General features: G+C 37.4%; 1 protein-coding gene across 1 annotated transcript in view; it reads right to left on the bottom strand.

Moving 5' to 3' along the window:
* Positions 1-1,548: 1,548 nt before the first annotated feature.
* Positions 1,549-23,012, bottom strand: part of LOC101432471 (zinc finger protein 596-like) — a 93,543-nt gene continuing 72,079 nt past the window's right edge. Inside the window, exons 3-5 of the mRNA XM_071215934.1 lie at positions 8,357-8,483; positions 6,812-6,903; positions 1,549-6,366 (exon numbers count right to left, since the gene is read on the bottom strand). Coding sequence (XP_071072035.1) covers positions 5,407-6,366; positions 6,812-6,903; positions 8,357-8,483 — 1,179 coding nt within the window. The 3' untranslated portion in view covers positions 1,549-5,406. The remainder of the gene's footprint in view (positions 6,367-6,811; positions 6,904-8,356; positions 8,484-23,012) is intronic.

Consider the following 23,012-nt stretch of genomic DNA (forward strand, 5'->3'; position numbering starts at 1 on the left):
TTCCACACTGGGAAAAGGAAGAACAGGAGCATAGGTCAGCATTTGTCCCATGAACCTTGGGAGCATGGGTGGTGCAGACCTTCTTCTCCCAAGCCCTCAGTGCCTTGAGGCAAGAAGTGGGACAGGAGTGCCTGTAGCAGAAGTTTCTGGACTCAAAATTAGAATTGACATGAAGGAATAACGAATCATTCTGATAGCTGATGACCAGTAGAATCATGCTGTTTGTCTGCCTGGAAAGACCACAATACTCATGAGTTCTTCGAGTTAAGGAATCCTCAAGTCGCTCCCCAGAGTTATTCAGGTAAGAACTTGCAGCCATTCATGCTGGAACCATGTGATATTCCCTCAGTTATATGGGAGGCATGGTCTGCCCAGATATGGAGAGAAAGGGTTTACTTATATCTCTGCCTCCCAACTTTGGATGCAGTGTGAGAAGTCAGAGATTATGAGAACAACTTTGATTTCCAACCAACTGATTTTTCTGTCATTTTAATTAAAGGGACTTTTGAGAGTTTGCAGGCATGGTGATCACTGCTCTAGCAAATGGGCAAATGCCAGAAGTTTCCAGGTGGGAGAAAGAATCCTGCAGAGCTGAGAACCTGAACAGAAGCTCAGAGGAGAGCAAACTGAAATGGCTGGTTGGCAGGGCTCTACCTCTCATGGAACACTTGCAATACAAAACACCGAAGCAGTGCCATTTTCCCCTGACACCAGATTGGCCAGAAAGAAAGAAAATGTTAAAAGGAGGGCCTTTGGCGTGTAGGGACCTGAACCACTCCAGTCCTTTGGAAGTTCTATGGCTCGATGTGTAAAATTTTAATATATATGTCTGAAACCTAGCCATTACGTTCCTGGCAATCTATCCTGGCAGGCAAGTCATTAGGACACATGTAAGATGTTAACTGCAACATTGAGGAAATGGCCCCAGAAAGGAATCCCTTTGAGATGTAAGAACAAGAAGCTGAACCACTGCTATATGCAGGCACCCTTCTGGAATATTATTCAGGTGAATGAGATCACAGTTCCTGGCCTGGAAAGTTCAAGGGGATGTGTTTTATGAGTGTGCATTTTTCACACATCATAAAGTGAGCCACTTTATCTAAAAACAAGCCCCTTTAAGATTCAAAACCACCCTTGAAACATGTACAGTTTACAGAAGGTGTGAAGGATAGTCCAGTAAACTGTAAAGGGGAAACCTGGGTCCAGGGAGTGACAATAAGGCAACAAAATGTAAAGGTAACCTTAGCTTCAGTTAGAGTTAAAATAATACTGGAATCTCTTTTCAGATGCTCCTACAAATGTATGAAAAGTGACTTTCCAACCTGACCATAAATAGGGCTTCCCACAGTGAAAACCAGTCTAGCTTCTTATTCTTGGGACATCAAGTATATGTGTGATAATAAACGCACTAATGAACTCATGACTCAATAGGTAAAAGAAACTCATAGATTGAAGAATTATAAATAGGGGTGTTTCATAAAAAGGAATACTGCACACAGCAGAGCTGGGTGCTGGCTGTGTGAGCATGAAAAATACAAATTCCTTCTCTTTTTTTGATATGTATCATATTTTTAATTCTTTTTTTAAAGATACATAGATCACAAAAAAAGTTACATTAAAAAATAAAAGAGGTTCCCATATATCCCCCTCCACACCCCATTCCTCCCACATCAACAACCTCTTTCATCATCGTGGCACATTCACTGCATTTGTTGAACACATTTTGGAGCACTGCTACACTGCATGGATTATAGTTTACATTGTAGTTTATACCCTACCCCAGTACATTCAGTGGGTTATGGCAGGATATATAATGTCCAGGATCTATCCTTGCAATATCATTTAGGACAACTCCAAGTCATGAAAATGCCCCCACATCACATCTCTTCTTCAGTCTCCCTGGTCTCAGCAATTACCTTGGCCACACTCTCCACATCAGTGCTTTCTTTAAAATTAATTTTTACTGTCTTTTTAAAAAGATACATAGATCACACAAAATATTACATTAAAAATATAAAAGCTTCCCGTATGCCCCACTCCCCACACCCCCAATCCTCCCACATCAACAACCTCTTTAATAAGTGTGGCACATTCGTTGCATTTGTTGAATACATTTTGGAACACTGCTACACTGCATGGGTTATAATTTACATAGTAATTTACACTTCCCCCAGTCTATTCACTGGGTTATGGCAGGATATATAATACCCTGCATCTGTCCCTGCAATATCATTCAGGACAGCTCCAACTCCCAAAAATGCTGCCATATCACACCTGTTCTTTCCACTCCCTGCCTTGAGCCACTCCCATGGCCACTGTCTCCACATCAGTTTCTTCCATTCCTAGAGTCACAATAATTCTACAGAATACCAGTAAATCCACTCTAATCCATATTTTAATCCTCTATGCTGTAGACCCTGGGACAGATATGCAAATTCCACCTCTAACTTGACAGGGGGCTTAGATCCCACATAGTTGATGGATGGAAATCTCCTGCTACACCTTGCAGGTGTAGACACTTTTGGTTCTCTGGTGTGGTGGCTGACCATCCCCACTTCCCTGTTAATTTACATAGGCAAGTCCAATGGAGTGGACAGTAGTGATGCAATTATGCTGAGGCTCAGGGCCCAGCCACCAGAGTCAGTCCAGAGATTGAAGTCTCCCAAGCATACACCAACCCCAGCACCAACCACAGGTTCTGTAAAAGTGACAGAAGAGGCATGTGTAGAGGGGTCACATCTGAGTCCAACTCCATCACACTCAAGAGCCCAAATTCCAGTCAAGGGCCCACTGCCAAGGCATTGATCTCCAGAGCCGTTTGTCGTGACCGTAGGACCTGGATGACGCCATAGCACACAGGAGCACCACTACTTGGGTTTGTGTCTACATTGGCTGTCTCTGAGATTCTGCTGAGATGTGCATAAGCACAACCCCTGTGATGATCTCCCAACTCACTATGAAGTTGCTTACCCATATAAAGTCATTTGTCTTTACTGTTTCCCCCTTTTATTCAATGTCTTGCATCACTAGCTGATGCTTGGAAGAAATCCCTCAGTGCCAGGGAGGCTCATCCCCAGGAATCATGTCCCATGCTGGGGGTAATGCATTTACATACTTAGTTTGGCTTAGGGTATGTCCTCATTTTAGCAACATGGACTCTCTCAGGAGGTAACTCCTAGGGACCCAACAGCTCCAGACCTAGTTGAAATTTCCAGCACATAGGCTCCTAAGTATAGTCATCAGTATCAAGGGCCCATAATTGGACCATTCTCCTTCACTGGACTTTGCAACAGAGTTCCCCAGAATAAGAACTCAGCACTCCCTCAGTTGTCATGCGAAACTCTACATATTATGTCAATACCCAATGAACATCTGAATGTATCTATTTACCCTATATGTATGCCCTGTTGAACTCCCACCCACCCATGCATTCCCTGTCAACGATACCCCCATCCACACTTCTCCCCTGCCATAGCCGAACCCCTTTGTGACCCAAAACTTTTTCAAAAATGAAGTCTAATATATTGCAAAATTCAAATGATAGGAAAATGAAATACTAATGATAAGTTTAAAGATTAGAAATACAACATATAACAATTTCAAAAAACTAAAACAATAAATTGGGGTATTAAAAAACTGAAAGTTCAGCATGCGGAGGAGCGAGGAAAAGAGAAAAAAAGGAGAATAACATAAAGAGTTAATAAAAATAGAAAACAGAAGTGTTAGAAATAAAAAGCCAGAAAAATTGGAGGCTAAACAAAGAGAGGGGAAATGTAAGAGCAACAACAGAATGTGGAAGATAGAAAGATGTAGGAAAGAAAAGAGATAGTGTTGGTAGTCAAAATTAGTACACAAAGAAAAGAGGAAATTGAGGCAGAGGAAACACAACAAACAGGAAACAAGCCAGCAGCACCTAATTTTTAAAAAGGGTGTGGGATAAAGAGGAAGGAAAGAAACAAACAAACAAAAAACAAAACAGACAAACCAACTGGCAAGGAGTCAACCAAACATTAAGAAAAACCATACATCATTCTTAAGCTCCTGTGGAGATTGTCAGGCTGCTGGTGTTTATCAATCAATTACCCTGCAGCTTCCTCACTGCAGATTTTGAAGTGGGTTTTAATGAGTAAACCAAGTTAAATTATATAATAGTAATCTTTTTTAAAGGAAAAATAAGAGGCACAAGGGAAGCTAATACTTGGATACTTTCTATGTTTTCCCTGTCCTAAAGTATCACCTAGATTTTTAATATCCCAGTGGGTCACAACTCTCAGAGGAGTCCAGAACTGAACTACAGACCTTGCACATTCAAGGCTGAAAATACTCCACTGAGCTAAAGTTTCTTTCTGGGTTTATTCATCAAAAATAGTCCCTTTCTCTGGGACAGGATTGACTTATTTGCAATTGGATAAACTGCTGCTTAGGAACCTGCCCTTCCCCACCCATTTTTTTCAAACTGCTTGTATCTCCCAAGGCAGCAAGAAGCCTGTGAGTTCCCTTCTGAAATTCAAATGGGACCCTGCTGAATTAACTCACCACAGAAAATATGAATCACAGTCTCTTTGGGAGAGAGTACCCACACCTTGCTGGGAACCCTAAATATGCTCTTGGAAGCTTATTAAGCACTTCCTAGTGTACCCCAACTTAGGTATGCTGCACAGGACTAGTTAATTGCTTGACACCATCTTCTCCCAGACCAATTTTCCTTCTCCCAGGGAGGTTAGGTAAATCAGATTGCCTCAGCAAATTGACCTAACCCCCTTCCTGGTTTCTCCTCAAGCCAGCTGGTATGCTTCTCAAAGCTCAAAAAAGGGGGTCCAGACAATTGAATGTGCACTTGTGGGACTCCTCTCTGTCCTTCAGCAGAACCCTTCCACTCTGAGTTTGTCTCCTCTAGCTGTGTGACCAGCAAGGTCTGCGGAACACCATGGTTTCCTGACCTGAAGGCTTAGCTATCCCACATAACCAGCTACAAGCACCAGAAACTCATGGTTTTAACTTGAGTAATCACTCTTTTTGTCATGCTTCTCCAGATTTATGTCCTAAACCTTCCTGCTTTTTTGGGTTCCCAAAACAGCTCACTCAGGCAGGATTTTGTCCCCACTTAGCCATTTTTTTGTAGGAGAAATGATGTGGGTACACTTACTCTGACACCATCTTTCTCATGTTTTTTAACAGAACAGTGATGAAAGAAACCTTTCTCACGGAAATGACATTCATGGGGTTTCTCACCAGTGTGAATTCTCTCATTTTGTTTTAGGGGAGAGGACTGAACAAGGTTTTCCCACAAAGTTGACATTCATGGAGTTTTTCTCCAGTGTGACATTTTCATGGTATTTAAGGGAAGAGGCTGCAGTGAAGGCTTTCCCACAAAGATGACATTCATATGATTTCTCTCCAGTGTGGTTAAGTATGGAATATTGACTGAAGGCTTTGCCACATAGATGACATTCTTGGGTTTTTCTTTCCAGTGTGAGTTCTCTCATGTTGTTTAAGTTTACAATATCGACTGAAGGCTTTGCCACATAGATGACATTCATGGGGCTTCTCTCCAGTGTGAGTCCTCTCATGTTGTTTAAGGTTAGAGCAATGAGTGAAGCATTTACCACAATGATGACATGAATAGGGTTTCTCACCAGTGTGAGTTCTCTTATGTTGTTTAAGATCAGAATGTCGACTGAAGCCTTTGCCACACAGATGACATTCATGGGGTTTCTCTCCAGTGTGCGTCCTCTCATGTTGTTTAAGGGAAGAACAGTGAGTGAAGCATTTACCACATAGATGACATTCATAGGTTTTCTCACCAGTGTGAGTTCTCTCATGTTCTTTAAGTTTAGAATATCGACTGAAGCCTTTGCCACATAGATGACATTCATGGGGCTTCTCTCCAGTGTGAGTCCTCTCATGTTGTTTAAGGTTAGAGCAATGAGTGAAGCATTTACCACACTGATAACATGAATAGGGTTTCTCACCAGTGTGAGTTCTCTCATGTTGTTTAAGATCAGAATGTCGACGGAAGCCTTTGCCACACAGATGACATTCATGGGGTTTCTCTCCAGTGTGAGTCTTCTCATGTTGTTTAAGGGAAGAGCAATGAGCAAAATATTTCCCACAAAGGTGGCATAAATAGTGTATCTGTGCAGTATGAGCTCTTTCATGTTCTCTAAAATGAGAATAGTGACATTCACGAATCTGCTTATGCTGAAAAAAAGCCAAATGGTCACTGTGTACTTTTGCCATTGGACTGCTAAAACATGGATTATTTGTCATGCAAATTAAAGCATAGTGAGTCACTGTGGATCTGTCAGTGTTATCTTCTTGCAGATAATTGCATTTGAAGGAATTCCTTTGAATGCTGGATCTCTGCTGTGGGGAATTAGATGAGAGACTGTAAAACATATGTCCATATGCATGAATTCCTATATTTCCCTACATATGAATTCTAGACTAATCCTTCAGTGACAGAATCCAATTAAAATAATTCCCATGTTACATTCATATATTATTCTTCTCCATACACAGAGATATTCTTTATTATAGCAATCCAATTTCAGAGCTATCTGATCAATTTTGAACTTCATTATGTATCAAAGATTATATATGTGAAATCTGTTTATGCAATTCTTTTTTATATGTCCTCAGGATAGAGTTTTTGGCTTAGGTAAATTTTCACCTAAATTCAAACAGATTTTTTTTCTGGATTAACATTTAATCCCAACATTGATTACAATTAGGTTATTTAACCAAATTCCTAATTAATTCCATCTCCAGGTATCTATGTGAAAACTAGGGTTCATGCAACAATGCTTACCAATGACATGATTTCAGAAGTGTCTTCCCTACAGATAGGTGGGTTGAATATCATTTCTATCATTTCACATTTTTTAAAGGCACTTTTCCTGCCTGTAATAATTGGATAAAACAAAATAACATGTTAGAGTAGGATTAGGGCCATGAAAAGGTTTGAAGTTTCCAAGTATCCCTCTCAGTATGTTTCCAACATTCAAAATTATCTGGAAAAGAATATCAAGTTAATGAATACCTTAAACATAATAAAACATTATATCCATATATAATGGATAAAATTGCATATAAGACTTTATCTTTGAAACTGAAAAAAATGTATGTTACTACTACAAGATGTTAATATCAGACATTATGCTAAGTGAAAGAAACCAGAAGCAAAATACTACATATTAAATGTTTCCATTTATATAAAATATAAATATAAATGAATTTATAAAGAAGTAAGATTACTTGTTATGTAAGGTTGGGGAAGGATTGCTAAGTGGTGGGGAGTTTTTTTTTTGGAGTAATGAAATTGTTCTAAAATTTTTTTGTGCTGATGAATGCACATTGTGATTGTACTAAAAGCCATTGATTACATCCTTTGGATAGATAGCATGGTATATATCTCAATAAAATTGCTTTAATAAATAAATATGCAAGAATAGCCAGAAATAGCAGCTATGTATCACAGGTGAAGCATAGAGAAAATTGAGAACTGAAGAATCTTCTAGTGTGTCTGGTTTTTGCTTACTACAATTACTGAAATAATGAAAATGCTCTAATAACATAAGAGATGTTTCAGAGAAAGTAAAGAATCCTGTTAATTCTAAATAGGAAGAAATCTATGTTTCCACAGTGACTGAATTTTTTTAAAAACAATTCAAATTTTATTGATATATATTAGTAAAGCATATGATCCACCCACGTTGTACATCAATGGTATCTGGAATAATCACATAGTTGTGCATTCATCACTTCAGTTATTATTATAGCAGTCTCATTATTTCAATAATAATAAACAAGAAAAAAACTCATTTCTCAATCTCTCTTTCATGAGATTGATTTTATGTTAAAAAATTCCAATAAACAAATTCCATCAGAATTGTCTAAATTCTATCTGCAACAGGGTATATTCTTTTTTTTTTTAATTGTTCTGACAACTCAGCATAGTCCTTGGAGCAGAATACTTATCTCACAACAGCTAAATATTTATCCACTTAAAAAGTATTCATTGAGTTCTCCACACTGCACTGTGTGTTGGAAATGGAGATTCACAAAAGACATTAAGTTATGGTCAAGATTAAAATGTATTGGGGTGAAATACAAGTAAGTAAAAGTAAGGAAAAAAATTTCACTTAGGCAGTTGTATGTGTTATAAAATATTAAAATTATAATATATAAAATATAAGAGAAAATAACGATTATATGGAAATATGGAAAAGGTGATCTAGATATTTGAATTAATAAGTGGAAGATGATTTGTGGTAAATATATAGGTGAATAGTAGTTACACAGGTTAGATAGTAAATAAGAGATAAATATAGATGATACATTTTTAGATTCTTACCCACTGAGACCAGGTGATTGATATTCTCCAGCATCACTTCTCTGAATAGCCTTCTCTGGGAGGAATCTAGCATGTCCCACTCTTCCTGGGTGAAGTCTACAGCTACATCTTTGAAGGTAACTAACTCCTAAAACATCACAGAAATTTGGGTTCATACAGGGCTCTCTGTAACAATGTCTTGAGTGCAAAGCTCAAATTAACAGCACTAACCTCTATAATCAACTTCCATCTTATTTCGAATTCTCTTAAAAACTCTTTCATTTTTAATGATTTCCCACTTTGGCCAAGGTCTTTTTCCAAATGCATCCCTAGTTTCTTCTTCATATTAACCCCTTGGTAGCAGGGAGTCTCATCCCTGGAATTCATGTCCCATGTAGGGGTAAAGTAGTGCATTTATTTGTTCATCAGGGATTTGGCATTTTGTCTGTTTACTTTTATTAGGCATTGCTTATGGACTTGAGAGATTCTTGCCTCCCTATTTGAGAATGCAGCAGGAATCCCCAGGATGGGAGTTTAAAATTTTGTTATTGTCTGGGTCTCCACACACTTGAGAGAGAATTCTATGCCAACATGAACTCATTCATATTTCAAAGGGCATGCTCCAGGTGTACCCTTCCCCATAAATGCCCCGACTGACAATATCCTGCATCAGTGACCCTCCCCTGCCATAGCTGCCAGAATAACAATCCCACAACTGTATTATCAACTAAAGTCCTGACCTCCACAAAGTTCACCTGTTCCTTACTCTAGCCCTTCCCTCAGCTCCATGTAGAGCCCAAGCAATCCCCCAACACTTCAAATACTCACACTCCAGGACCACTGGTCCCTACTCACACTCTTCCTCCACAACTAGCCCCATCCTTTGCCAAACCAAACCCATCCACCTTATCATAGTTTCTCTCCACACTGAGCATCATCTCACCACTCTCTACTCCCTATTTCATGGCAGACTATCTTCCAGAATCTATCTCTGTAAATCTGCTAAATATCCTTAATTCATATCAGTGAGATTATGCAATATTTCTTTTAGGGGCTAGCCTGTTTACTCAACATAAAGCCTTTGAGGTTCTTTCATGTTGTCTCATGTGTCAATACTTCATTCCTTCTTATGGATGAATAATATTCCATCATATGTATATATCACATCTTGTTTATTAAATCCATTCCTTGATATAAACTTGGGTTGCTTTCAACTTTTGGAAGTAGTGAGTAATGCTGCAATGAACATTTGTGTGCATATATATATGTTAATGGCCCTGCTTTCAATTATTCTGGGTATATTCCTAGTATTGGAATTGTTGGGTCATATGGCAATTCTATACTTGGCTTCCTGAAAATCAAGCAAACTGTTCTCCACAATGGCTGCACCATTTTACATTCTCAGCAGAAGTGGATAAGTGTTCCTCTTCCTCCACATTCTCTCCTATCAATGGGATTACCTTGCAGCATGACAATCAATTTCCCCAATGTAAGAGAGTTAGACTCATTTATAATTTCCTTATACATGATTCTTCTACCCCTTTTTTTGAGCAATGATTAGTACCATACCAGCTAAATATACATCCCTGAGGCTTGAATCCTCAGTCTGTTCATATGTCCCTTGAGCCCTGAATCTTAACAGAGGTGTACCCAACACCTAATCGCCAGTTCATCAGACTCACATAGGACAACTAGCATAATGTTGATGCTGGAAAACCCCCATCCCCTAAAACAGGGAGTATCTACAACTGTAAGCAAAACAGTTTCTTCCACATATCCCATAAGATCTAAGCATCCTCTCAGTCAGAAGCAGAGTAGAAATTGCCATTGCATAATCCTCAAGATTGAGGAATGAACAAACATAAAGGAAGAATGCAGCCATAGACGTTATTATTGTAGCAATGGAAGAATTTGAAAAATTGATATAAATGTAGTTACCAAAGGCTCTGAGGTGAAGGGGAGGGAAGAATAGCTGGAAAATAAGGCATCTTAAGGTTATTGGAATTGTTCTGCATGATATTGTTATGATGGATAAGGGCCTTTATATATTTTTTCAAAATCATAAAATTGTATGGTGCAAAGTGTAAACAATATGGTAAAATATAGACTGAGGTTAGTAGCAATGTTTAAATATTTATTCATCAGTTGTTAGCAAATGTACCACACTATTGCAAAATGTTAATAGTGAGAATGTGAGAGAGGGAGGGCTTGTGGGAATCTCTTAAAATTTTGAAGTATCATTTATGTAACCTAAAACCTCTTCAAAAATAAAATTTATTATACAGAAAAGAAACACTGAAAAAAAAATAAAAACTACCCAAAACTAAAAAGCAGAGACTACGCATGTAAAACTCTATGTGTATGTGGATCCTGTATAATTATTATTGATGCTGAACTGTAATCTGCATTTATGATATGCTCACAGTCACAGAAACACTTGAATACATAAAGCCCTATAGTTAAGGAATACCACATGAAATGTATGATAGACACCTATAAATTTCACAATAAAATTTTAAGTACTTATGATTTCTTACTGCTGATTATAAAGCTTTCACTCAAGAATTTATAACTAAAGCAATCTTTCCAACCAATTTTGTTAATTTACAGACATCATCAATATTATAACTCTCCTGTAACTTTGAAAGTATTTCAAAATTACGCTTTTAAAAGAAAACAAAATGTTCAGATTATAAAAGTATGTATATGACCTCATTTATAACACTGTTTAAGAATATATTATGAATTTTGACAAATCCAACCAGCTAATGTGTGAAGTGCTACCTAAATTAAATTAACAGGTCTATTATTGAAGAAAATGGCAGAGAGCTTTGAAGCAATATCCAGAAATATGCAGAACAGTTTTCATATGGAACTCAGATTCAATAAGGTCTACTTGCTTCAACTCTACATATCGCCAGTACTCACTATATTGTGAAAGTACAAATGGATCAGGGTCACAAGTCATGGACTCCCGAGACCATTGTACTGAAACTGGCTCAAGACTAACAAGTCTTATGGTAGGGGAATTCCCAATCTCAACATTTTCTGGGCCCACAAATACCAATTTTTATTGCCTCTCTTGTATCTTCATGTCTCTATCTGTAAAGATTAAGAGAAGCCTCTTCATTGCTTCTGATATCTCCAAATCTTCAAAAGTTTTCAAAGGGACATAAATTTTATTCTGTTTATGATATGCCATCTAAATACACAGTCACAATGAAGGAAAAAGTAATTCTTGTACTTTGCACCCACTTATAAAATTTCAATAAATTTGATTTAGAAAAATTGAAGTTGAGAAATTTGAAGAAGAGTGATAAGGAGAATTTTTTGAATATTTCCAAATGTGGAAATACATTCTATTAAAAACTTAAGTAAATTAAAATTAGGGAAAATAAATACATGATTCCTCATTTCCTTTTATTTTCTAGCCTTTTCTTGTGCTTCTGGAGTATATACTTAGTCTTACACCCTAGTACCTGTAAAACTGCATTGATTGAATGCACCAGTTGTAAACTCAGCCTCTTTTCTAACTATAAACTTATGTTTTTACTTATCACTATCACCTCTATTCACTGCATACTAAACCAATTTCAGGCACTAACATGATTCATGAATACATTATTTTTCTAATGAGGTCATGGGCTAGGTGAGAAAAAGAAAACATCTCTTATCTTTCCAGAGAATACTCAGCCTTTGTGGAAGCTGGAAACAATTATTGTAATGGTTGGAAGGAAATTACTTTTTGATCAGTTCCTAACATCATAATTATTCTAGACATGTATAAACTTGTATTTTATTATATTGTCTTTTTTTAAGATACATAAATCACAAAAATGTTACATTAAAAAATATGAGGTTCCCACATACCCCACCCCCCCCCCCCGAACCCTCCCACAGCAACCACGTCTTTCATCATTGTGGCACATTTATTGCATTTGGTGAATACATCTTGGAGCACTGCTGCACCACATGGATTATAGTTTTCAGATCCTTGAATAGTTCCTGAATTTGGATAATCCATGCCAGTAGGAGAAATCTCCCCATCTGCTGGCAACAGAGATGCAATTTCAGTTAAAGAATTACAAAGTCACCTTTGATTGCATTGTCAATACCTCATCTGGCATCTATCTTCCTCTGGATTTTCACTCAAAACCAGATAAGCAGAAGGTGAGGAAAGATAAGAATGCAGAAAGGAGCCTTAAGAGTCAAGACTTGATCACAAATTCCAGACCCATCTATCATGAATGCCAAACCCTTCACCCGGAAATAACCCTAGGCTAATCAACAAGAGGAACATGAAGTGTGATCCAAGGGAAATAAGGGGAGAACTCTCCTTTCCCAGGGTCAAGAGGCAAGAGGTCTTGTCTTTCGTGGTTAATAAAGATGATATCAATACTTTCATTGTACAGATAAGAACATGAAAACCCATGAATTTTATTTATTAATTAGTCCATGATATTCAGAAACTTTGTTCTTCATTTTTATTTTTTTAAAAGATAGATTACATAAATGTTTCCTGTATGTCCAGCCACATTTGTCCCCAATAACCATATCCGTCATTAGTGTGGTACATTTATTTCAATTGATGAACACATTTTGGAGCATTGAATGGATTATAATTTACATTTATTTTACACTCTCTTCCACACAATTCTGTAGGTTGTGGCATGCTATAAAATGGCCTGTATCTGTCATTGCAATGTCACTCAGGACAATTCTCAAGTCCTGAAAATGCCCCTGTATTATACCTGTTTTCCCTTTCCCTGACCTCAGAACCTCCAGTGACCACTGCCTTCAAATCAATGATATAAGTTCTTCCATTGTAAAATCACAAGTTTATATAGCAGAATGCCAGTAAGTCCATTCTAGTCCATAATTCATTCCCCAATCCTGAAGATTCTGGGATGGTGATGCCCATTTCATCTCTAATTGAGAGGGGGCTTCAATCTCATATGGCCAATGGATGGGAATCGCTTTCAATTGTAGGTTTCCTTGGTTACTTGGTATGGTGGTTGTACATCATCACCACCTTGTTAGTTGTGCTGGGTGAGTCCAATGAACTGGAACATAAAGATTGCAACTTTATTGAGGTTCAGGGCCCAGCTGACATAAGGACAGTTCAAAGATTCAAGTTGGAGTCCAACTCCAACACTGACTATAGGTTGAAATAGAAAGGACCAAAGAGCCATGTGTAGGGAAACCACAACTAAGTCCAATTCTGTTACACTGTAGTACACAAACCCCAAAGTATGGCCCACTGGCAAGGTACCAACCTCATGAGCTATCATCCCTGATCATAGTGACTGGGTGTCTCCAGAGCCCTCAGGAGGCCCACTATTTGGGGTAGTGTCTAATTTGGCAGTCAATGAGTGTTCTACATGATCTTGCAATGATGGATACAGGCCATGTTGAGTTTACCAATATTTATAAGTGCATGGCCCAAAATATAAACCATCATGTAAAAACCACTGACCATGGTTGGTAAATATGTCTCAACATTTGTACATCAATAGTAACAGTGTACCCTCCAAAAATAAAATATTACCAGTAGGGGAAGGGGGGAAATGGGGAGGATGTTGGATATATGGGAGTCCCCTTTATTTGGCATGTGACATTGTTGTGACCTATAACTTCTTGAAGACCAAATGAAAAAAGACATTGGGGGAATGAAAGAAAATGTCACTGTACATAGAAGAAAACATATCTTCTGGTGATGAAAGGCAAAATGTCAAATAAATTTTTATACTTTTTATTATTTATTATCATAAAATTTAATTTTAAATTTTTTTTTGTATTTTAGTTCTTATTTTTAAAACTATTACTATTATTTTATTTTCTTACTAATTGTATTTGGTTATTTTATTGGGTTCATTTTTTTAAGTAGTTTTGGATCACAGAAGGGTTAAAACTGACAGGGGAGGACAATTTTTTTGTGTGGGGTGTCAGTGAAAGGGGATACATGGGAAAAGATTCACATAGGCATACATATTAGGTACATAAATGTGTTAAAATGTTCACAGGGCATTGTCATAGTGGGTGGAGATTCACATAATAACCAAAAGAACATTGAATTCCCAACCTGGGGAGTTCTGCCACATTCTCTGATGAAACAGCAAGAATCCCCCAAGTACAGAGGCAATGGCTAGGGAAAGATGATTCTCCATTGACAGGTCCTTGATATTGATGACCATACATACGAACTTTTACTCTTGAAATTGAAACTTAGCATAGTATTACAGGGTGCCTAAAGGTTACCTCCTGAAAACCTCCTTGTTGCTCAAATGTGACCTATCTCTAGCCAAATTCAGCATATAAATGCAATACTTTGCCCCCAGCATGTGATATGACTCCCAGGGATGAGCCTCCCTGGCACCAAGGGATTACTGTCAAGCACCAACTAGCAATGCAACGGGAAAAAGACCTTGACCAAAAGAGGGTAAGTTAAAGACAAATTAGTTTGACTTCAAAGTGAATCAGGAAATCATTCCAGAGGTTGAGCTTATGCACATCTCAGGAGGATCTAATTAACTGCCAAATTAGACAGAGACTTTCAATTCCATCCCTGATTCTAAAACAAAGGAATCCTTGACCCATGTCACATTTGGCATTATGCCTTCACCACCAGAGAAAGCAGACTGAAGTTACTCATTTGCATTTATCCTTGGTTTTAGTATTAGCATTGGTTCTCCAATATCCATCTCTGTCTTTTGGACACTCCCTTCCTGTTCTATTCTGTACTTGACCTTGTGGATACACATATCCTAAATCATCTTGTTCTTCCATATGTGATGTCTAACAATGCATCCCCTCTAATACTGAGTTCTACATATCACCCCAATGTATATGAAAATCAACTGAGAAACTTAAAAATGTATTTTATTTGGGGGTTGATCAATTCAAGGTCTTCATGAATTGGAAGGGATCAATGGCTTCAAGCAAATCTAGTCATGGAAATCCCCTGCATCAAAAAATAGAAGAAGTATATAGGTCATAATGTCTTTGCCCTGTCCCACAATCCTCATAGAATTAGGAGGCTCAGAAGATACAGAATGAAGGAATTTGGGAGGAATTACATTTCAACAGTTTGAAGTTGTAGGTGAAATCTTGTCCTATACTAATCATCATCATCCACAGCATCTCTACATTTATTTATGTTTGTGAAAATATGTATAAATTCTCCTCTAAAATATCATGAACAATTACATCCAATTAATGGACAATTAATGAGAAGGTGTTATAAACAGAGCTAGGATTAACTTATCCATTACTACCTGAAATCGAGAAAGAAAACAGTTGTATTCAATATGCTTGGAGAATTACATATTTTTTAATAATTTAATCTTCTCACTAACCCTGCTGATAAATGTTAATTTGCCAATTTAATGAATTTCCTAAAGAGAGGTTCAGAAAGCTAGAATAATATGACAAACTTATATGGCCAGAAAAAAATATAGCTAGAGTTTTTTTTTCTTCCTGTATCCCAATCTCAAATAACTTAAGGGTTACATGCCATTCCTAGGTATTACCTCAAATGTCACCACTCATATCAATAATCAGATCCTCACCACGTTTTCAAAGTATTCTCTTTATATAGTCTGTTATCACAATTACACCCTATGCCAAGATTGGCCTGGCACAGTGAAAACTTCATTGCATTGGAGCCACTTCCAAAACATAAGCTTCTACCTCACTTAATGTTAACTACCAATCAACCCAAGTATACTTATTTCAGCATATTCTTCCTGAGAATGACATTCCTGATGTTGCATTATTTACCCTGTCAGTAAATATCTTAACATTTACCACTTTTACCCTCACAGAAGATGACTCTTACGGTCTTGTTTTTATTCATCTGACACAGCACATTAATAAACTCTTGCTTTAGGAATTAATGCAGAATCACTATTCCTAGTGCTTTCAAATATATCTGGGTAACAAACTACATCTTGATAGTTGAGTCATTTTTCCATATTCCATAGTCACTTCGCATCCTATAGTTTTGAACATCACATTCTCTCACATTTCACATTAACTCCTAATAACCAGTTGAATGATGTAAATTGAGAACTCACCTCAATTTAACACCATAATAATCCTGCGTTCATTATTTCTGCATTCATCCCTATTAGCTAATCCTTCTCTTTCATGAAGAGTCTTTTCACCTGATTGAATGTCTCCAACTGAATTCCCATCTTTCCTGTTTCTTCTGGAAAACCTTATTAGTAACCTCTGCCTCTTATCATAATTACCTCATCATTTAACCTCATTGTTTCTCTTCTATTAAGAATGAAAATGTCTCTTGTGCCTATTTCCTCTCTTGTGCCTGATCTCTTCCTCCTCTCAATCTGCATGAGCAGTTTTTACCCTGTCACCATATAGTCTAAAATGACTTAATAACATCACTAACTTCCTCTTTAAAAATCATGCTATCATCTCCTATGAGCTGTCTATGAATAAATCCAGTTTGTGTGCCTCATTCTATAACTTGGAACTAAAGAATTAGACCTTTTGAAAACATTCTTTATCATAGACTTCTCTGACATATCAGTCCCCTGAATGTAACCAAGCTATTGTAGTTACTTCTTACATTTGTGTTCTGCATGGTACTCTTCAAACTATATTATTAGAACATCTCAAAACTCAATTGTAGCCCCTTTCTCTCCCATTTCTGTATACACAATATAATGACATTCTCAAACATTTTTTCAATTGCTTCAATTTTTTGCACTCAGCTCTAAAATAACAATGAAGAACTCTATTTTCATAGGCAGAGGTGCAACCAATCAAATATAACTCAAGTCATTACCCACACAAACCCAGAAATCTAAAAAAAAAAATTATCCTCCTATAGAGATTACTCTCTGGTTAAGCTAGATGTCAATCAAGATAAATGTAATCAGGGTATGCTACTTTAACAAAATATGTCCCTTCAAGTTGGGTAAATTTCATTTAGGACTCCTCCAGGTATCCAAGGATTAAAGTAGAAATAACTGCTCAGAAGCACACAAATACATTTAAGGAAATCTATTATTGCAGCATTGACCACCATAATCATCCTGCATTTCCACTGCAACATCCTCAAACATTTCCCATATCACATATGTTCTTTTGTTCTCTTTTTGTCATTTCTTCAGAAATCTCTTCACTGAACCCACCTTAAGATAGCCTTTGCCCTTCCTGTAGACTCTATTAAAATTCTGCTATTCCCTCAGGTCACTCATATAATTTTTTATTATATATTTGTTCATTTGTCTCTCCTACTGGTCTAACTGCATAAAATCCTTCTCTGAATGTTAATTTTAGGTGAATTTCTCTTTGAAAATTAATAAATAAGTCCAGAGATACTGTACCTCCACCATAACTTCACCTAATCTCACATGGTCTTGGCCCAACAGCCTGCAGTCAAATTAAATACCTTCTGAATAAAAAGGATCTCTCACATCTGGTTAAAATTTTTTCCTTTCCTTATAACAGAACAAAAGGACTGAGAAGACAAGGGATCTAAGGCTGCATTCACTATAGTTCAGAGCTTCTTTCTTTCAAGGAAAAGTACCATTTTGATGGTAAATCCTCTTTTTATGCTGTTGAAAACCTCATCAGTCATATAATTAAAAAGACTTATGTTGACTAACCCAGATGTTAGTCAAGATAAATCTAATCAAGTCATGCCTGTGTCATTCACTTTCTTATTACAGTCTCAAAATCCATCTTCCTGCCTTGTCCATGAAGCTTCACAATTTTATAGATTTTGGTTGTCCTGGGTAAATACAGTAGAGCATCTATAGCAAGAAGATTCCTACTAATCTCTATGTTTAAAAGGTCATGTAATCTACTAATATTTTCTCAGTCATTCATGTGACAAGAAAAATAGAAAAATTCAAATTGAAAAATATTTAAGAAAAAACATTTTAATTTTTCTTGAGTGTGTATACTTTACTACAAAGAAAAGGAGAGACCATCCAGTACAGGTCTTATTATGCCAGATAATGCTTCAAGTTTCAAAATATTTGGTGTTCCCAAAATGAGTGATTAAATTTCACTGCTGATTTTCCTATTAATAAAAAAGGCTTTAAAGAATTTTTAAATTTAAAATTACAAAATTATTCAGATATATCTTGAGATATACAAGAATAAACTATTTCTGTGAGAAAATCAAGCAATGTATTTCCATTTTAGGTACAGGTATTTCAAGAAAATAAATATTCTCTCATTTTCTTTTTTAATTCACTCTTCTGAAATTAAAAAATTGTACTTATTATTTTGGTAACATGCATTTTACGTAATCAATCATTCCCTTTTCATAATATACTCCTAGTATATTTTCTAATATACTCCTATTTGGTTTCAGCCTAATTTCTGCAGCATTAGTAAAATAAAATCTATGTGTAACCTACCAAGCACTTTATGATAGATAAAAAGACTCTATAGGAAAGCAAATAGTCCTATGTGCTTTGATACTAAGCAGGCCTTTTATTTTGGGGGGAAAGAAAAATGTATGATGTAAGCATAGAAGGCTTCACTCATTCTTTTTCTCTTTATCACCATGAGACTTAGAGTCACCAGGCATGATATTTATCTTGATATTAACTACAGTAGAACACTAGAGAAACGGCTGACCCCCTTCCCAGAGATCTCAACTCAATAATTAAATTTCTTTCTTTCAAACTTATATAAAATCCATATGAAAATTCCTCAATAGGGAGGCAGATTTGAAATTGACTAGATCTCCTGTCATCTACCTTTTGATAAAACCACTTTTCCTCCCTAGCCTAATTTGATATATCTTCCAATTCTGCTGTGTCATGTGATGAGCTGTGGACCATTCTAGTCACCTTCAATTTGGCAACTAAGATGGGACTAGTGTCCTCATGATAAGGACACTGTTTGGTGGTCTCCCAAGGTTAGATGTTCATGGACTCTGGCTCTGTAGCTGCCAGAGTATTTTATTCTGAGATTTAAAACATGAGTTTCTTGACCTGGATATCTAGGATCCCTAAAGGTGGCAGGGCATGAAGGGAAACATGTTAAATTCTCTGTGTATTGTGTGTGAGGTTGTACTGTCTTTCTTTCCAGCAGCACAATAGCTATGGCTAAAGTTGTAAGTGGAAATCTGTCATGCTTGGTTTGGGAACTTGGACTAGGAAAGGGAGCAGCCCCTGTTATAAGAAGGTGTTACTAACATTCGTTGCATCAGTTTCTTGGAACTTGTTTAGCCAAACTATTGAAATGAGAAATAACCAGAGTTCTGAGAGGAAAAAAAAACCACAGCAACCTAATAGGTTGCATTATTAAGCATTGAAACAATTTGGGTGTGAACTAATGACAAAATAGAGAAGATCTGTCTTGTGTAAGTAAATCTGGCCTCAATATGGATTAGATGAACAGAAATAACCAGCACAAGGGTCCTTAGAGTACAATACTGTTCTGCAATTGGATCTATTCTGAAGAAGGTTAATATAAGAATGAGATTCCTTATATTCAATATCTTATGGGATTAACCCAAAATAAAAAACTTAAGAGAGATTGTTTCAGACACGGTGTACTGCCAATTAGTCAGGCCCTGTATCCCCAACACTTGAAAGCCAGAAATGGCAAAGTTTCACCACATAAACCAGGAAAGGAATTAGTTGATGAAACTGAACCAAAGTAGGAGTTAAATAGCTGAAAGGATGGGTGAATAAGTCTGAAAAACCCTGCCTGATTCTATCTGCACTGATTTTTTTTCTGTTGATGTTTCCGATACTGTAGCAGTTTGATATGGTTATGAATTCTAAAAATAGATATTGGATTATATTTGTAATCTGAGCTGTACCTGGGCATGATTAAGTTATGATTAGGGCTTTGATTGGGTCACATCATTAGGGCATTGAGTCCCCAACTTGGTGAGTGGGGACTCATAGATAAAAGGCATTTCAAAGTACAGAGTTGATGGCTCTTAATGTTGGAGTTTTGATGCTAGAGTTTGATGCTGAATCCTTAAATTGGAGCCCTGGGAAGTAAGCACACAGAGCAAAGAGAAGCCTTGGGAAGAAAGGAACCCTGAGCCCAGAAAGAAGCAAGACCCTGGAAGGGAGCAACCCAGGAGGCCTGAACCCTCACAGATGTCAGCAGCCATCTTGCTCCCACACATGGTCCAACACGTGAAAATAGATTTTGGTGAGGGAAATAACAAGATTTATGGCCTGGTATCTGTAAGCTCCTACCCCAAATAAATGCCCTTTGTAAAAAACAAACAATTGGTATTTTGCATCAACACCCCTTTGGCTGACTAACAGATACCATCGTTTCTAATACATTAAGTCTTGAGATTGTCACAACTCCTATACAACCTCCACTGCTACATAAGAGGGATAGAAATAAACCTCAATTACCATCAGAATTCAAATTACCTCCCAATCCTAGACCTAGAGAGGTGAGACTTTTTATCAGGGTGCCTCTAGCTTGGGAGAGCAAAATCATGGCCAATTCCCTCTTTGAGAACTACCTGCAGGACTGAATGAGTAAAGACAACTAAGGAGCTATTTATATACCCATATTCCATTTTCAATATCAGACCCATATAATTGGAAAGATTGAGTCCCTAGCTACAGAGAGGACACCAGAAAGATGGAAAATCTCTTCAAATCTGTATTTGGAACCTTCACAACAAATTGGGCAGATAACCAATCATTACTGAAAGCAAATTATACTAGAAAAAGATCAAGATCATGATGTTTTTTTAGCCAATAGTAACCCTCACAATGCTACTCATGTCCTGGAGAGTCAGGTAGTTCAAATACCTGACCCCAACTGGAGCCTAAATGACAAGGGGGCTGAAATAAACTGGATAACTACAAAACTTGCGTAATTGTTGGACTCAAGTCTAGGGACCCAATTGGAAGCTGAAGGAATAATATCAATATTCAGGATGAACAATGAACACCAAAATGGAAAAATCCTAATAAAACTACTGTGACACACCTACTATTCAGACTGTCAAAGACCAAACATAAAGAGAGAACTTTGAGAGCAACAAGAGAAAAACAAGGTATTACTTACAAGGGAGCTTTAATAAATCTAAGTGTTACCAAAAACTTATAAAAGTGTATAGGCTAAAATGTAAACCATAATGTAACCAAAAATTTATAAATGTGTACAGTCTAAAATATAAACCATAATGTAAACCATAATGGAACCATGGTTAGTAGCTATGTTTCAATATCTGTACATCAGCTGTAGCAAATATAACATCCACATGTAAAAAGATAACTGCTGGGCAAGGGGGGAAAGGATTTGATGTTGGGTATATGGGAGCCCCCTATATTATATATGCAATTTCACTATGATCTAAAACTTGTTAGAAGACAAAATTAAAAATTAAAAAAGCATGTAGGCACTGAGGGAAGAATGAAAGAGATTGCCTTGCCACTGTACATACAGGGCAACACCTATTACAGTGATGAAAGGCAAAATGTCAAAAACAAAGTTTTATATTTTTCATAATACCTCAAATTATTTTTTACCTTATTTTAGTTTTTCTAAATTATGTATTCTATGTCTAACCTTTAAAGTGATCATTACTATTTCATTTTCCTATTGAATTTGGCAATAAAATAGGTTTCATTTTTTAAGAAGTTTTAGATAACAGAGGGGTTCAACTATGGCAGAGGAGGAGCACTGGTGTGAAGTGTCATTGCTGAGGGATGCATGGGTGGGAGGGAGTTCCTCAGGGCATGTATATAGGGTATATAAATATGTTCAGATATTCATTGGGTATTGTCATAATAGGTAGAGTTACACATGATAACTGAGGGAGTGCTGAGTTCCGAGCCAGGGGAGCACTGTCACACTCTCCAATGGAACAGCAACATTCCCCCAAGTCCAAGGGCAAAGACCAGTGAAGAAGGATGGTCCAATGATTGGGTCTTGATACTGATGACTATGCCTATGAGTCTGTGTGCTTCAAATTTCAACTAGACCTAGAGCTGCAGGGTGCCTAACAGTTACCTCGTGGGAGGCTCCATGTTGCTCAAATGTGGCCACTCTGTAAGCCAAAATCAGCATGTAAATGCATTACCTTCCTCCCAGCATGGGACACAAATCTCAGGGATGGGCCTCGCTGGCACTGAAGGAATTAATACCAATCATGAGCTTGTGATGCAACTAGAAAATGACCTTGAATAAAAGGGGGAAATGATAAAGACAAATGAGTTTATATGGCTACGGGACTTCAAAATGAGTTGGGAGGTTATCATAGGAGTTGTGCTTAGGCATGTCTCAGCAGGATCCCAGAGTCAGCCGAAGTAGATACAACCCAAGGTACTGGTGCTCCTGAGGGATACAGAGATATACAAGTTCTATGGTCATGACAAAATTTCTCTGGTGCTCAGTGCCCTTCCAGTGGGCCCTACTTTGGAATTTGTGCTCCTAAGTGTGAAGGAGTTGGATTCTGATGTGACCTCTCTACCCATACCTCTTCTGTCACTTTTACTGAACCTGTGGTTGGTGCTGGTGTTAGTGTATACTCAGGAGACTTGAATCTCTTGACTGTCCATATGCCATCTGGGCCCTGAGCCTCAGTAGGGTTGCAACAACTACTCTCTGGTTTCTAGCACTTACCCAGGTCACTTAACAGGGAGGTGAGGATGGTCAACCACCAACCAGGGACTGAGTCTACAACTGCAAGCAGGAGTAT

The sequence above is a fragment of the Dasypus novemcinctus genome, chromosome 6 (genome assembly GCF_030445035.2).
Source record: "Dasypus novemcinctus isolate mDasNov1 chromosome 6, mDasNov1.1.hap2, whole genome shotgun sequence".
Classification (NCBI taxonomy): domain Eukaryota; kingdom Metazoa; phylum Chordata; class Mammalia; order Cingulata; family Dasypodidae; genus Dasypus; species Dasypus novemcinctus.